This window comes from Metopolophium dirhodum, chromosome 5, assembly GCF_019925205.1.
Source record: "Metopolophium dirhodum isolate CAU chromosome 5, ASM1992520v1, whole genome shotgun sequence".
Classification (NCBI taxonomy): Eukaryota; Metazoa; Arthropoda; class Insecta; order Hemiptera; family Aphididae; genus Metopolophium; species Metopolophium dirhodum.
Genome location: NC_083564.1, coordinates 4,225,857 through 4,243,758, shown reverse-complemented (window position 1 = coordinate 4,243,758; position 17,902 = coordinate 4,225,857). Strand labels below are relative to the sequence as shown.

The window sequence follows — 17,902 nt, the reverse complement described above, 5'->3', positions numbered from 1 at the left end:
ATTAAAGTAAAAATCTAAAAAAAAAGGTGGGTAAGTTGAATTAATATTATAAAATTACAACAAAATAACTAAAATCGTTATATTTGGTTATTTAATACGTAATTTCGTCCAAATTTGAACATAAAATAAGTATAAAAAAATTGTATTTTTATATTTTTGAGATTTTTTGGTTACATACAAAATAATCTACTTACGTGGAACCTCGTTTTAAATTTTCAATCCTTAGCTATAAAAGTTTAACGTTTTATATATTTTTAACTACAAAATCATTTTAGATTCTGAGTGGAACAATGAATGTATTGATTTTACAATGATGTGTATTTTTATTTAATTTTTAATTTTTAATGTCACCATGGTTTGGGGCAGTAAAACTGATTCGATTTTCCATTTTTCCCAATAGTTTTCAAAAGTGCCAGGAAAAACAACATAACAATTAGAGAAAAACCGGAATTTTTACGCATATCGATTTTTAACAAAACCGATTTTGGTTTTTGGTGTAACTTCTAAAACAATGGTTGTTTATATTCGCATTTTCTATAAACGTTAAAATATTTTGATTTGTTTTGAACTGTTTAGGGATATTTTCAGTTTCTAATTTTATTAGTTTTTGAAACGAAGTTTTTTATGGCACGATGCGGGTCTACCCGGAAAAAAACGTTATAATATATTTTTATAATATACTTTTTAAAACAGATTTGAATTCATTATTATGTTTACTTGAGATTGGTCGGTCCACTTTTCCCAATTTCACCCCCCCACCACCACTCTAAAATAGCTTGAATATTTTGGAATTTTCAAACGTTGATTCGGGATTTATTCCGAAACAGAAATCTTAAAATGTGGACTGACCGATCTCAAATGGACATTCTAACGAATTCAGATCAGTCTTCTGAAATATTATCGCATTAATAGATCGATTGGTAGGATGGAACAAAAAAAAAATAACGGGAGCAGTAAGTTGTAGTGACGGTTAGTAATTTGTATATACTTAATTTATTATTTATAAATATCTTGCGTATATTGATAAATGATAATATAATACAATTATTGATAATATAACACTACACTGCGTTTATTATGCATTTATAATTAATATAATTAATAAAATATATAAGTAATAAGTATATACATTGTGTCCCGTCTTATATGTACCACTAAATATCTAATCTCGAAAGCCTTAGATTTAAAAACGGTTTGCTGTGATAGATAGATGGTACCGAAGTACACATTTTGGGAAAATTTCAAATTCTTAACTCCTTTGGTTCGCGCATGCGCAATACAACTTAGGTTTTTTTTTAATAGCGACCCTTAATTTTGACACAAGATATGGGTAGATCATTTTTTCTAGGACATTTTGATCCATTGACTATAGTCCTATACCTAAAATTGACCGAATTACAGGCTAAAAGATTTTTAAAAATTGAAAATAATTCTATTTTTCGAAAAACATAATACACTTGTATTGAGGGGATTTTTTTCATGAATAGGTTCATAAAAAAATACATGAATACATGATACATAATTATACATAGGTACATAAAAATGAAACAAAAAGTAAATTACTTTGTATTCAAGGCCGGATTGGTTAGGTTTGGGCCGGTCGTGTGAGTGTGAGTGAAAATAAATTCATGTTTAAAATACGATTGGCCACATATAAGCTCGTAATAATTATAGACGTAATTTTGGGTCACTGAATATGTAAATGGGCCGCTTATAGAAGTGAACATCTCGATGGGCCGATACATACCAATCCGGTCCTGTTTGTATTATCTAATTTTTATTTAAGTACATTTGTTTATCTAATAAAATGTTCAAAATTGGCCCCATTATTTAAATGTAGGTAAGTATCCGTATTAGACAAAATGACAATAGCATATTGTGTGGCAAGGGCGGGAACTGGGAAGTGAACTATTTCAGTCGCGGGCAACGCGATAACATTTCGCACTAGACTGAAATTGCCTTCCCGCACGAGCCACACATACTATTTTTTGTCACGCCTCTGCGTTCATTGATCCCGCCATCACGACAGAGGTAATTCAAGCTAGGATCTATGCAACAACCAGACTATTCTACGAAAACAATATTTCATGAAAAAAAAAACGATTTGGTTTTATTTATTACAAGCGTCATGCATGGAGGTTATAATATGAATATAATATGTAACCAAAAGTTTATGTTTTGTAAGGACGTGGCATAGATAGATTTCAGTATAAATAATAATTATTATATTAAAATAAAATAAGAATAAAAAAATGTAATCAAGGCAAAGGTAATAAATATGCATTATGCGGAGATCTATGCAACAACCAAATTATTATACGAAAACAAATTCATGAAAGAAAAATGTTTACGCGTCATGCAAGGAGGTTATAATATGGATATAAGATGTAACCAAAAGTTTATGTATTATGAGGACCGTAGTATAGATTTTAGTGTCTGTTTGTTCAGAGAATACGCGTGAATGCGTGATATCTGAGCTCAGTACTCTTGGGGATTTCCATTTTACAGCCCGGTATTTTTGGGGATTTCCATTTTACCGCCCGATACTTTTGGGGAATTCTTCTTTACCACAGGGTACTTTTGGGGATTTCCACTTTAGCGCCCGCTGGACGGAAAAACATCGCTTTCCAACTACGCTTCAACTGTCATCGAAAACTAAACTTTCGGTGCAGGCGTGACAAACAATATCACGTACTATACCTACTTTTACTTAAGATCGCATAAATGTTTTGTTAATTGTTACCCACACGACCACACGCGTTGTACGTACCTACTTCTTGTTTTAGTATTTCAAATTTGTATTAGGATTTATTTGTTTAATCGACTTTATTTTTCGACACAATGGAAAACAATTCTGAAAGTAAGTAACATAAATAATATTTAGGTTTATATTTTAACTTTTAACCAAATTGTGGTGTAGATACAAAATCAAATTAAATTATTAATTAATTATAGCAAATAAATATAATTTCTGTTCGAAGATATAATCAAATTATTAACTTTTCGTCGTTTAGTTCGTTCGGAAGACTCCATAAATATTTTGACAGGACGGTCGACCAGTACGGCAGTACTGCCAGAATTTCAAACTAAAGTTTGTGGTATTAGTGCCTATAGTGGAGGAATTTCGAATATTGTATTAAGCCACCCATTTGTATCTTAATATCTTATCACGTTTATACTTTTAAGTTACATAATTGGTATAGATTGGCTGACAAATTATCCATATCGAGTAAATTGTTAAAATATTAGTTTTTGCGATAGTCCATTTATTTTTTATAAAAATTGTATTTGTACGCCGAGATGGTTCACTATCGCAAAAACAGATGTTTGTTTTTGAATAGCTAAGAACTAGCTCTATTACTTCCATTTGTTCTACAAATGAAAAAATTGCGTAATTTTAAGTGGCACTCTTTAGCAAATACAAAAACACCAAAAACCTATGTTTTTAATATTCTTAGTACGATGTAAAATAGAAAAAAATAAAATCTATTTTTAGTATTTTGTATTATTCAAGGATATACATAGTTTACATTAAAAGTATTGATTATTTTAAAAATATTTATACTACGACTGTAAAACATGTACAAGTATAAGACAACGTAGAACTATCAACGTAAGTATAACTAACTTATAGAAGTAAGAAAACATCTCGCGAACAATGGTATTGTTCTCGTGAAATTGGGCCTAGAAGGTTGTAGCTGTGTTTCAGTATTCCCAAGCGTGTGTAGCTATTGATTTTATAAAAAAAAAACATAAAAATTAAAATGTTTAGTGTATAGTTTTGGTCGCGTAAAATGACGTTTCAGACCACTGTGCCTCGGGCGGCCACCAGCTACCTCCTTGTGGGTTCTCGTCGGGCCGAGGTGCACTACAACAAGCGGCCGTACTCTGGGTGGAGCGAAAGGAGGATGCCCTGGTGCTCGACGGCGGTTACTATGGCATGCAGCGGCGGCAGCAGCCTGCACGGCATCAGGATCCGTCAAGCGGAGGACGAGTCTGGAAATCAGCCTTTGCCGGAGGACCACCACCACGGAGATACTGCCCGCGTCTGTAAAACCGGCCCGCGAGTGTTCATTCTGGGGGCTGGCAGGCTGTCGGCCGGGCGCTTCGGACTAGAAAGCTTCTGGCTGCAGATCGAGGTGTGGCCCGTGCGTGCCGGATCCGCGGAGATGGTGACATATGTGGAGGAGGAAGAACTTTTAGAGGTGATGGTGAAACTGATCGAATGGACTAAGAAGTTTGACGACGATGGCAGTTCCGAGAAGCGCGATAAGACTTCAAGAATTCCGGCGAGCATATCAATTGGAAGCTCGCCGGTCAATCGTAGGTATGCTGAAATTGTAATTTTACGGAAAATTATTATCAATTTTTATTTTTTTCACGACATATTATTTTTATATGGTATATTATACCATATATAATATTACATATTACGGAAAAAAATAAAGGTTTAACCCAACTATTTAAATGGTTACTTGAATTGTATTTTCAGGTTAACATAGGGACAATCTATATAAGAGTAGTTATAAATACTAAATTCTTTTAGTTAAAAAGGTTTAGCTGTTTCAACTATATATTTAGTCACAACTTCAATGAAACTACTTTTTTTTCCGAAAAAAAATATTAAAAAAACCTATTGCAGAAGATTGGCCCTTCTCGGGATCGAACCCTCTACCGGCAAGCCCTATTCGATAGAAGTAAAACCGACGCCTATATAACCTAACTATATCTAACAATATATTGAAATAATTGAGCAAAAGAGAGCTATTTAAACAAATGGTTTCTTTTAGTAACTTCATTTTTAAATTGTATTATAATTATTTGAGTTTAGAATTTCTATTGTAATTTGTATTATAATATTTTGAAAACCATTAACCATTGAGTAATATTAATCGATTTATCCTTTATTACTCTTTTTTTTCGCGTAGATGATTTCCCTTGGTTTTAGTCCCTGTGAATGCATTTGAATAATATATAGGTATAATGACAACGGCGTATTCAAAACATAATTACCCGCGGGCACGGGGGGATTTAAAATATTATTGAAAAAAAAAAGTTATGTTAAATTTCTAATCATACGTAATCTGAGCAAAATATTTGGATGGGGGGTGGGTCATCAACCCCAACCTCACAAAACCACGGCCTTTGGTAGTCAGTTGTACTATACTTGTACTAAATTGTATATTTGTATGGTTGGTATAACTATATTATATAATAATAATATAATAAGTCGTAACACTCGTTGATAACTACGTTTGTTTTCGCGCTTCTCGTAGAACTGCTACGTCTCTTCTTACCCCGTCCAGTTAATAATATTTATCGGTTTACGGACGATAATTTTACATGATAACGTCATAAAAAAAACATTAATGACAAATTGCATACTCTTATGAATTGAATGGAATTATTATCACTGAATTATCATTATTTTTTATAATACAAAGAAGGAGTTATCGAAATGGCCATTGTTGAATATAACCGTCTAAGAACTTTGTATACGCCAGACTTAATAACTATTCTATCTAAAAAGTCTCGACGACAAAAATATAAGATCGTACTTGGCTATCTTTGCCTGGTATTGACAACGCTCAAGAGTCCAATCTCTTAGCTTCTCAACAGAGAACCAATCGGTCTTACAAAAGAAAATCTACGACATATAAAAAAAAATTAAGAAATTAAAAAATTAAAAATAAAATAACACGTCATCCACGATGCTGAAGCCCGCAAAAATAAATGATATCTCAACAAAAACATAACTGTGAAAAAAGGCCAAAAAAATGTGACTTAAGTACTTAACACATTATTTACATAATTTTATATTTAAATAGTATATAATTTGATAACATTGATTAAATATACTTAAAATTTAATAACTGTATATGTAATCAATATTGATAGGTCTTTGATATTGATAGGACTTTGATATTGCCGTATAAAAAGAAAAATAATACCTGAAATAAAAACACCAAATTTTTCTTTTTGACGCCCTAGGGCACTTGCCCCATTGTCCTCCCTCCCCCCTTGGGAGTAGTTGGGACAGCTATGTTTATGGTATTCTATGGTGTATACTGTATATACAGAGTAGAGACACAAGAAAAACAAACGGCATACTAAATTGTAAAATCATACATTCATCCCTCTGCCCAGTATCTTGAATTATTTTGATATGGTCTGCAGTTCTGCACTATTAAATTAAATTGTAAACTAAGTAAAATATTTACTGTAAATACTTGTAAAATGTAAATTGAATACGTTTTTAGTTTTTACCTATTAAATTAATTTATAATTATTTCAATAGTACTTATGTCATATTAATATTAATATATTATATAAACCTACTGTTATAAATTATAGAAAGTAATTTATATTAGCCATATAATATGCAATTTATTCATGAATATTTTTATATTTTTAGTTATACCTATACAAATACAATCTGTAAATTTGTTATATAAATTACAATTTGATTTTAGGTAATAAGCTTGTAATACCGTGAGAGAATGAAACGTATATGATGCAATTATCCTGATATTCTGTAACTTTTTAAGTTCACTGTTGTTAAAAAATTATTTTTATTTTTACTAACCACATATATTATAACTTATATTTAATGACATGTAGGTATTGTATTTTTGTGAAATAAACACAAACAAGTGTATAGGTTGGTAGGTATATAGGTACCAGCTATTTCATTGTGTTTTTTATTTAATAGGTATATAGGGATAAACCTATTTAAAAAGTTGATTTTTTTAATACCTATAGGTTCATATATAATACTAGACACTAGTATACTATATTAGTATATTACTATAATAATATAATGTCTATAATATATAATCAAATATTTTTATATTAGGTATAATATTCTGTTGGATATTACCTTTTATTTTAATTATTAATGCTGAGTTGCATAAACAATTTATTCAATTTAATGGTTCACTAAAAATTTAATGGACCAATCGTGGGCCACTATAATTACAAAATCAAGTAAATCTTGTTTAAGGGACCATTAATTCGTTTATTGAATCATTAAATGTTTTAGGCAACCCGGCATTAGACTTTTGATTTAATTAATATTATACAATAAGACTTTTATTTAATTCATTATAACATAATAAAATAATAAATCTGTAGAGCAGTAGAGCACATGCAGTGGCGTATCTACGCGTATCTAACTGCAGTATAAAAATTATTTCCAAATGATGAATTAATTTCATAAGTTGTATAATTTTAGATTCTGAGCGAAGCGATGAATGTATTGATTTTACAATGATGTGTGTTTTTTTTTAAATTTTAAATTTTCTTATTAATTAAAAATTTTTTTTTTGTGTCTTTCATCACCTTTTAGGACAGTAAAAGTGCTTGGATTTTCTTCAACAGTAACTTTTCTGATAGAAAAGTGAATCTAGTTGGTACTTTGGTTGGTCAAAAATTTCCCAGTAGTTTTCAAAAGCGACATGAAAAACAAAAGAAAAATTAAGGAAAAACGGGAATTTTTACGCAAAATCTGTTTTCGAGAAAATCGATTTTGGTTTTTGGTGTAACTTTAAAACAAATGACCGTAGGTATATGAAATTTTGACTGAATGTTTATATTAGATATATTTGATGATATATTAAGGTGAATAAAGTAATTTTATATATAACCTATTTACGTGGAATCTTGTTTTAAATTTTCAATCCTTAGCTATAAAAGTTGAACATTTTATAAATTTTATCAACAAAATAATTATTAAATTTTAAATTTGATAAATTTTGTCAAAATTTGAACTTTTTAATGCTTATAAAAAAAAATTGTGCCTATGTATTTTTAATATTTATAACTGCTATTGTAAAAATATATCAGGTATTAAATTTTCACGCTTTTTTACCCAACAAATAAAATTTTATTAATATTCATAGAAAAAAAAAGGTGGGTAAGTGGATGTCGCTCTGCTGTACATTAGGTTGCAAAGGGGTCACTGTAATGGATAGTACATATTTTATAACTTGAAGTGCTGATACATGTACAGAACGTAAATACGCGGCAGGTTCAAACCGGTGAGGGTGTGCAAGTGCAATCGCTTTCTGCTTGGCTACTATATTTCCCTATATATATATATGTTATTGATTAACTAATAAATTATTTACTAACAAATCATCCTCCACATATTTTTATAAGCATTTAAAGTTCAAATGATGACGAAATTTATCGAATTGAAAATTTACAAATTATTTAGTAGTTATACAATTTTATAAAATGTTAAAATTGTGTAGCTTTTGTTCAAATACCTATGTATATATATATATATGTAGACTGACATACCTAACTACAGAATAGTTTTTCTTCGTAGGCGAAAATCCATTAAAAATGTAGGGGGCTAACATTATTAACATCAATGTGAGGATGGGACCTTTGATCCCACACAGCTAAAAAGGAGAGAGCTAAACGGAATTTGGGGGAGGCCAAGTCCCGTAAGCCCCCCTCTGATCTCCGCCTATGTAATTTTCTTATACAATGATATTATATCATTGAATTTAAATTTAACACCGTCCATTTGATCGACCCACTTGTAGCCTACAACTGTACAGCAGAGCAACACCCACTTTCCCACCTTTTTTTAATTTAAAATTTCAATTATATTTATTAAACGTACAATATCAGTATTCAGTATAATTTTAAATTTATAATATTAAGACGTGGGGATAGCAAACAGATTTAAATTCTCGATAATCGTATATTTTATAAAAGCTGAAGAACACGGATTATAAATTGTACTGACATTTTACGTTTTATGAAAATAAGTGAAATTTTAAATAAAAAAAGCAATACGAATTTAGTGATTTAAAGTACTTTGGACCAATGTACCAAACGTCCTATGGGTAAATAACATCATACAATCATTGTGTTTTGGCATTTTGGCCTCCGGGAGTAATAATTACAAATTTCCTATCTTCAGGGTTTTTTTTTAATGATTTTTTCTGACTGCACAAACTTATTCCCACAATTGGATTGTAGTAGCAGGGCATTTGTCTCTACGCGGACCAACCCTACGGACTGTTAACTATAGATCTGTGCCGGCTATATACTACTGCAGTCTACTGTATACTGTACTATCTACATTTTTTACTTTCATAAGAATGCATACCATACTTAGAAACGATACCTTTGTAAAAACATATAAATCCGGACTAATCCATGATATACCAAATAAATCATTTTATTTTGATGCACTATTTTTATTGTAAATAATAATTTTAAAATTTTGTTTGTAAATATATGTAATGATACTTACTAAGTAATATTTACTTGTAATAGGGGCATAATTCTGGTTTAGAAAAGTTGCTAAAACAGAATCGTTCCGTAATAGGTAATTTGTAATATTAATAATTGTTTATAAAAATAAATACAATCAATTGACCGGGTAACTTCTTTTTAATTTTTGTGTTAAACTTTTACATCAAATAATAGAAGGTATAATTTTATAATATACAATAAAAATCATCCCGAAATTCTTTTTTTGCACTGCACAAAGAAACAATTTTCACTGCACAATATTACTTTTCTCACTCCACAATAAAAAAATCTTAATAATAGACGGGTACCATATACATTACTACCGCATAGACTGGTTTTTTTTTAACGGGGAAACATCATTTTACCACTTCCCTTTGTAATGTACAACAGGCTAGCCCACATTTTTTAATTTTTATATTAAGTACCTGTACAACGTTTTGGTAATTTGTGATTTTTAGTGGTTATGAAAATTATGTTTTACAAACGCCCTCCAAAGATTTGTGTGTACGCGCCGAGTGAAATCAAGTATGTTCATTGTTTTTCTTCCATTCATATGAATTTATCAGATTTTGTTCCATGCTGCGTCTACACACTGTAATTCTAACCTAAAATAATCAATACTTATATCGTGTTCTAAGTAAATGTGTTTATAGTGTTTATACTTCATTTGAAATTTCTGTGTGGTGCCGTCTTGTTGGTGTGGTAATTCAATCAACATTTTACATTCGGCTCACTACAAATTCATAAGTTTTAGATTGTTTTGTTCTAATTATTATACTACTTTTAATAATATTTACCTTTTCCAATTTATTAACTACTATTAAAGGTAAGATATTAATGTATGGTTTGTAATTACAAATCCCTATTAATCACCATGTTACTTAATATTAGAATACCTGATGTGAACGTTAATCCATATGATTTCTAATTCAAAATGTGGAAACAAATGTTATGCGTTTCAAATAATTATTTGAAGTTAAATAATCTTTAAAATGAATTGTTAATTTTTATTACATTTTGTTTTGCTATTATAGTTACACATGTTATATTATTTACAAAATGTATATTATTTATTATATAATATCATTTATAAACAAAATTAAACAGTATCTATTAATCTAACGTTCTATAGTAACATTAATTTTTGTGGCTTTTAAATTATTGCATTTCTTATATGTTCTAGATGAAGCTAAAGACTAATAATTCTGCTAAGAAGCCCATGAATACAAACAAGTAATTATGCTATCATTTAAGTATTTTGTTATAGTACTGAGTATTGGTTAGATGTTAAGATAAATACCAAAAAATATTGTGTCGAGTAAAAAAATGTTTAGATGATTTGTTTGTTTTGCTATTTTTTTTATAAATAAATAGCTCCGTAAAAAGCTTAAATTTTTTATATCACATTTGTGAATTGTAAAATATTTATATTGTCTGTTGGATCAGTATTAAAAACCAAATAGATCAGTGAGAAATAGCGTACGGAGACTAAAATAAATAATAATACTTGATTCTATACAGGTTAAGTGTATACCAGTCTCGCGTATGCAGACTGAGCCGCCAAACCTGTAGGACCACTGGGCAACTACTAGACTCTTTGTCAACGAACATTAATAGTCGACGATCACATGTCCATGTGTGTCTATTATAGGTCCCAACCTATACCCATATACCGACACGACCAGTTTTTGTCAGCTGCTCTGTATGCCTGTATTCACTTATCCTAAATAGATTATTGTAGAGAAGTGATGATTCTACTTAGTATAATACATAATATTTGTTATAAATATACACTACAGGCTTGTCAAGACTGAAAACTAATTTCATAATGAGTGAACATGCATAAAACATCACAAATGTTGTTAATAAAAACCATGTTCAATGATTCTTAACCCCACTATACTCTACCTACACATCAAAAATAAACTAAAAAAGTAGTACATAATGCACAATATAAATAAATTATAATGTTGAAACACAATTTTTTATACCACACATACTAATTTCTAAATACGATGCTTTTGAAAGTTGAAACTAAAATGGCTTGTTGAATACACCTTCATGCTCATAAACAAATCAAACATACTACTTAAGGGATATATATATATATAGATGTACATACAGAGTGATTTTTATATTTATATCATGTATATATTCAAATTTTAGTTTTTGGAATTTGTAAGTGTAGGCAGGTAAAGACTATATTTTCAAATACTCAGATGAACAATTTCTGAGTTATCATCCATAAATCCTATGAATATTAATGATATATTAAAAGAATATTTAAACTAACTTTTGTTTTAAAAATCATTGTGTGCAATATTAGTCTATAACCATTTTGTTATATTAAAAAATTTCCTAAGTAGTAATTATTAACTAATATTTTATATTACATACTTCATTAAAAATAATAATTCCGGAGTATCTATTTAAAAAGTATTTAAAGTAGAATAGCTCAGAAACATTTAGTTCAAATCTCGATTACATATGCCACATTTTAAAACAATTTTCTTGTTCACAAAACTCGTAGCTACTCATTTAAAAAATCAATATTAATGTCGCCAATGCTCTGGATACTATTTAAATGTCATAACAAGTCTAGATTAATCTAAAGTAGGTATTAGAAAATATCGCCTTTAAATTTTCAAAAATTAGTATTTTAAAGTATTTAAAATTTAAACAAATTATGGTATGAGTATGCTTAAAAATCATCCTGTACACAATTATTTATTTTATTTTTCATAAATTTGAATTGTAGTAAAGCATTCTAAATCAAATTAAGTATGATTTATTGTTTATTTCTTATGTTTTATTTACCTGAATCCAATGAAATATCTGATAATTTTTTTAAATAAAACTTCAATATTATTAATAATAATGTATTTTATAGAAATAAGTCTCCGAAGAAACAAGGTAAAGGTGGTGTACAAGTTAGAAAAGAAAAACAAAAGGATATTGTCAAGCCAACTGTATTGAAAAAAGAAGGAGAAAAAACTAAAGTAGAAACACCTCCTAATCCTGAAAAATTGGCACTACAAGAGTTATGGTCTAAAGCTATTCAAAATGTTTCAAATATGACTAATCTTTCTGAGGAAGAGAGTAGTGTTGCTAAGCTATTAGGAGATTATAAAAATAAATCTTCTATTCCTCAGAGGAGTTCAAAACTGAAAGTAAGACAATATTTAATTTTTTTATGGACAATTAGTGTTTTTCTAATAATATTTTTGATATTTTTACAGAATATGATTACTAAAGGATTTTCCAAATTTAAGGATACTAGTGATGAAGTATTGGATGGAGTTTATGAAAAATTAATCAGTGAATTCAAAGCTGTTGGTGGTAACGTAGATAGTATAAATAAAGACACTAAAGTTAGGCCTAAAAAAACAGATTCCAAGACTCCAAAATCCAAAAAAGAAGAAGCTTCTAATGATGAAGTAATGGACGACGATGATGAAGATGATGACGATGAAACCGATGGTCTTGAAGTAGATGAAATCAACGATGATGATGAAACTGCTGAAGGTCTTGAAGTAGATGATGATGAAGAAGAAAGCGAAGAAGAAAAGCCTAAGCCTAAAGCTAAGGGTGGTTTCAAAAATGGAAAAGGTAAAAATGGTTCAAAATTTAAAGGTGGCAAAGTACAGAAAAATAAAAAGTTTAATAAGAAAAAGTAAGTTCTACAGTTTGTAACTTAAATTTTTAAATTTTTGACTTTTTTTATGATTTTAACTTTGTAATTGTATAAATTTACAAAAAATTAATTATAATAAATATTGCTATTTATAATGAATTTTAATTCTTTAATTTTTTTAGTAAGTGGTTTTTTGATAGTTGGATTTATTTAAGTGTATGAATGGTATTCATTATTTACTGAGTTATTTTTATTTGTCATTTTGACTAAAAAATATTGTTATATCAGCTTAGCAGTTTATTAATCTGAGGGTAGACGCTAATTTAGTTACTTTTTAATGTTTGTTAACATTTAAACTTGAAATAGTCATTTTTGGAGTTTCCTGAAAAGATTATTTACATCAACATATTATATTAGATTTTAGCAACCTTATCTATTTTATATTTAACATATGTTGATGAAAACAGGCTATTAAAAATATGTTCATCTTCAGATGATTTCTAAATTAAATCAAAATCTAATCTCTTTTTAATGTTAAAAACTATTAACTAAGTTAATATCAATGATAATATACAGTTTTTTAGAATAAAAAAGTAAATGCGCTGGTGTATTCAAATAATTGTCTGGGGGCTGCCACCAGATGTTCTGTGATCGGCTGTAGATTATTATCAGTTGCAATCATCATTTGCACGGTTGTTGTTTTTGTGTGACAGCTTGAATATAAGGAAGGGAGATATGCATACAAACTTGAACCGTGTTTTAAGCGTATTCATTATGATTCTGATAACAGTATAGTACATGTAATAAGGTCTTATCAATTAAAGTGTTTGGGCTCTGATACACAAAACAAAGTTGTTTCCTAAATACTAAAAAATAATTACTGTCGGTGCCATGCTCTAATTTTGTTGTTTTGGTTGAAAACTCATTTTCTTTACTTAAACGTTTAAAGACTCATGTGGTCTTGTTTAACACAAGAAATACATGACTGACAAATGACAATCAACCATGATGTTTGCAAACATTGCTGGAGTTAAGGAAAAAAATATGTATATTATAACTGAAAACATGTGATGTATGGATTAAACTTGTATTTGGTAAACTATCTTAAATACATTGTTTTTTTTTAATGGTTTCCAATATTTTTTAGTTAATAGTAATAGCACAAAAGCCTTTTTAAATCACGCTCCACAAAATATTTTTATTTTTGTAACACATTTTGATTGAATATTTTGCTTAAAAATGTAATAGTGATTCTGAATACATCAAATTAATTATTCCTAAATTCTAATGAAGAATAAAATATTTTTTTTTTTAATTTGTAAATCATACCTTCACATCATTTGTATTACTTAAAGTTAGTAAATTTTTTCTTTTACAATAATTTTATGTTATTATTTGAATATATATTATTTTTATTATTATTGTACGTTTGAGTGTTATTTTTTCAGAAGTTTTAAATTTTTTCTAAAGTGATGTAAATTACTAACTTAATATTGTTGTTTTGAGGATGTTAGAATAGGTAATGTAGGTAGTTTATTGCACTGGGTTACATTTTTGCAGACATTTAAATTACCTAGAAATAAATAAACTATTATGATTATTGATAATTATGGACATAGAATAAATTATACATTGGTGTTAAAAACTTATATAATATTGTATAACATCTTTTCTTTTATATACTTAATAAATGTATTATAAAGGTATATGTGAATAAAATATGCTTAGCCATAAAACAATTTGAAATATTGTTAATAAAACTAGTTTTCTCGATACTTTTTAGGACATTATATATATTTTACAAAATTTTTAGATATGATTATTTATCATTGATTTGGGACAATTTTGATTTATTTTAGTTTTAGGTACTGGTATACCACATAATTACTCAATATCTATTATTCACATACTCAAACTCCATTTAATATCATATTGAAACTTGATTTTAGAAAAGTAAACCTGAAGTAATAATATAATAGCTTGTACACCTAATAATGCTAAGTCAAAATGTCATATTCACATTATACATAATATATGTAAATCCAAAATGTATTATAATAAATAACACGTAACGATTTGCAGATAACTGACTTGTTGTTTATGTATTATGTCACACTTAGTGAATTCCTTTAGGCTAACCGAACACAAACATGTTTAGTACCAGTTGCTAGTAGTCTGGTTTTGAATTATTGAGTGGAGACTGAGTCGTCTACATATTTTAATTAAAATTTGATTTACCATAACTATAATAACCTACCGGCTACCTTATAAGTTATAGATAAATCATAATAGATAATTTGGTTGTTTCTCAACCCATACTTCTAGGTACCTACCTATGCTGTAGTCATCAATATGCTAACCTCGAGAACTAGGGTAACTACTCGCAAGTAATGCTGAAGGTACTGTATAATATTACTATTTTAAATATTTAATAAACCTTGGGGCTTTGTATACTTTGGTATTCAGCGTTGGTTTATGAGTTTATGGCTGCAAGTTTTTAAGACCTGTAAATATAACTATATTTACCTAATTATAGCATTCTATTTCATTGTATTATATTGTCTTTAAGAGGACGTGATACCCGCATGTGTTGTCTCCGTCTTACAAGTGCGTAACATGGTAAATTGTACGGTCAACATAACACATGTAACTCCGTTAGTTTAAAAATTGGACTGAATTGACCTCTTATGAAACCTAAAGGTAAGATTATTATCTAGGCAACCTCAGGCTTTTTATTATAGTTTAATTCTAACGCGATTTATGAGTATTTTAAAATTGTAAATTTTTTATACATCTTAAAATACTTATAACTTGCTTTAAAATTAAAATATAATAAAAAGTCCATGAGGTTGCCTAGATAATAATCTTACCTTTAGTCAATTCGCTTTAATTTTTATACTAACGGAGCTACACGTGTTCTGCTGAGCGTAAAATTTGCTATGTTACGCACTTGTAAGACGGAGACAACACATGCGGGCATAACGCCCTCTTAACAAAATGTATTTTGTTTATTTAGTGTAACTCAAAAACAAATAACCGTAGATACTTTAAGTTTTCATCAAATGTTTATATGACCATTTTCTAGTTTCTACCCAAATTAATTTTTAAAACATTTTTACTCAGCTAAATTACATAAATTTGCAAATTATTTTAAGTTAAAATGTAATACTAGATTCTACATAAGTTTTTCTAACTTCAACAAAAATAAAAAGTATACGTATACCGGAAGGTCATATACATTTTTTATGAGCGTACCTATTAAGTTTAAATTGTTATGACATTGGATAATGGATATTCACCAGATTTTTCATCAAACAATTTTCTTATTTCGTTGTAATTCAAAAATAAAATGAACATGATACTAAAATGCAGATACTTTAAAGTATTCTTCTATTATAAGAATAGACAAATTAAAACAATGCTTCTAGTAGTTTAACGATAAATAAAATGTAAAGATACAGATTTTTTATGTACCTATATTTTAACTTCAAATTTTAGGTACCTACGTTATTAGATATTTAAATGGAGAATAACAATTTTAGTAAAATCTGACTGAAAGTTTTTGCTCAAAATCGTTTAGTTTTTCTTAAACAGTGATTTTATATTATAAAATTCAAATTTAACGATAACCCACACAAATAGTAAGTACACATTATGTTATATGTTTGAGTGTACCTATTTAATTTTAAATAGGCAGATAGGTCAATGATGTGACAATAATCTACTAAAGAATCAGAAATATTACAATATTTACTGAGCAGCGGTTTTCATTTTGAATTTTATTATAATTCTTTAAAGAATAACCCTATAGAGAATTGACATATTTACCAAAACTTTATATTCAATTTATTTACTTTCAAGTTTCAATAAGTTAACAAAATATTTTTCTTTTTTTAGTCTATTTGTAAGACATTTGACATTATCGAATTTGTTTTCTATAAATTATGATAAAAAAATGTTCTTGATCTAAACCTTGAAAATGTAATACCTACAATAGGGTTCCTCATAATTCATAACTTGTTCTTTTAACAACTTAAAAATATCAAGTCATGCATTTTTATTGCACTTATTTACCCACACTTTTATTAAATATTGACTATTATTGGAAATTCTAACTAAATATACTAATTATGTCATTGCTTATTTTTTTATGATAACAAAAGGAAAAAAATAAACTTTAAAGTACAACCATTTTTGTTGGCTGTAATGTGTAAAATATTAAATTCATTTTTATATATTACTAATTAGCTATCAATAAAATACTCGTAAGTCGTAAGATGCTTATTTGCCGTCACTATCCAGTATCCAGTACAATCAAATGGTTTTCAATAGATACTTAAATAGCCCATTCAGCATAATTTCAATTGTGTTTGATATATTTATGGTAACTCGGATAAGCACGATGCAAGACAAATAAATAAAAAAAACAGGACAAAAAATCTATAATAAGTGTATTCAGTAGAACACTAGTGTTAAATCTTAAATAAAAAATAAACTATGTCTGGCTTATTCAATTTCAATAAACTTCTATATTTTGGTATTCAACAATATCTGCCAGCCTATAGGTTGTACCCGTGTAGGAACTACATGGTAACATGATTATAACGACTGATAAGTGTGTAACAATGGATCATTCATTATTGTACCTAATTAACCCAATTGTGGAGATGGTTTGTTTCTCTGATGGAAATTTATTATTACATTGTGGTTTTAAGCATTCTATTGATACATAATTAATTTATAGATTGCATTATTTTACTGATATTTATGATTGTTCAGTAGTAATAATTGTAGGTATATATAATAACTTATTACAATCTATAAAAAAATAATATATAAAAATGAAAATTTCATATTCAATTAGTGATGATAACTGATAATTTTTTTTTGTTCAAACACACAGGTTAAAGTGAGCGGGGATACAGAAGGACTCAGTCCCCCTACCTCTTATAGCGGTTAAAAAGCGTCCCCTTTAACAAATTAGGATTTTAT

General features: G+C 28.4%; 2 protein-coding genes across 3 annotated transcripts; both read left to right on the top strand.

Annotated features, from left to right (window-relative positions):
* The first annotated feature begins 793 nt into the window (after nucleotides 1-793).
* On the top strand, nucleotides 794-7,706 carry LOC132944927 (uncharacterized). 2 transcript variants are annotated; one of them, XM_061014484.1, is made up of 2 exons: nucleotides 794-4,327; nucleotides 7,349-7,706. In XM_061014484.1, exons 1-2 carry the CDS (start codon nucleotides 3,795-3,797, stop codon nucleotides 7,401-7,403), a joined length of 588 nt encoding a protein of 195 aa, XP_060870467.1. In that variant the 5' UTR covers nucleotides 794-3,794; the 3' UTR covers nucleotides 7,404-7,706. The 2 variants fall into 2 exon arrangements, with proteins under 2 accessions (XP_060870467.1, XP_060870468.1); XM_061014485.1 differs by lacking the exon at nucleotides 7,349-7,706 and adding an exon at nucleotides 5,445-6,166.
* A 2,221-nt stretch (nucleotides 7,707-9,927) lies between these two features.
* LOC132944976 (mitotic apparatus protein p62-like) lies at nucleotides 9,928-13,069 on the top strand. Its single transcript, XM_061014556.1, has 4 exons — nucleotides 9,928-10,102; nucleotides 10,460-10,509; nucleotides 12,167-12,446; nucleotides 12,516-13,069. The coding sequence occupies exons 2-4, from the start codon at nucleotides 10,460-10,462 to the stop codon at nucleotides 12,951-12,953; spliced, it is 768 nt and encodes a 255-aa protein (XP_060870539.1). The 5' UTR covers nucleotides 9,928-10,102; the 3' UTR covers nucleotides 12,954-13,069.
* Nucleotides 13,070-17,902: the final 4,833 nt, after the last annotated feature.

Bases quoted from the DNA above. Each gene is read 5' to 3' on its own strand.
- LOC132944927 (XM_061014484.1), top strand. From the start codon at position 3,795: ATGACGTTTCAGACCACTGTGCCTCGGGCGGCCACCAGCTACCTCCTT. The intron at 4,328-7,348 runs GTATGCTGAAAT...ATCACCTTTTAG, and splicing joins AGCTCGCCGGTCAATCGTAG to GACAGTAAAAGTGCTTGGAT.
- LOC132944976 (XM_061014556.1), top strand. From the start codon at position 10,460: ATGAAGCTAAAGACTAATAATTCTGCTAAGAAGCCCATGAATACAAAC. The intron at 10,510-12,166 runs GTAATTATGCTA...TGTATTTTATAG, and splicing joins AAGCCCATGAATACAAACAA to AAATAAGTCTCCGAAGAAAC. The intron at 12,447-12,515 runs GTAAGACAATAT...ATATTTTTACAG, and splicing joins AGAGGAGTTCAAAACTGAAA to AATATGATTACTAAAGGATT.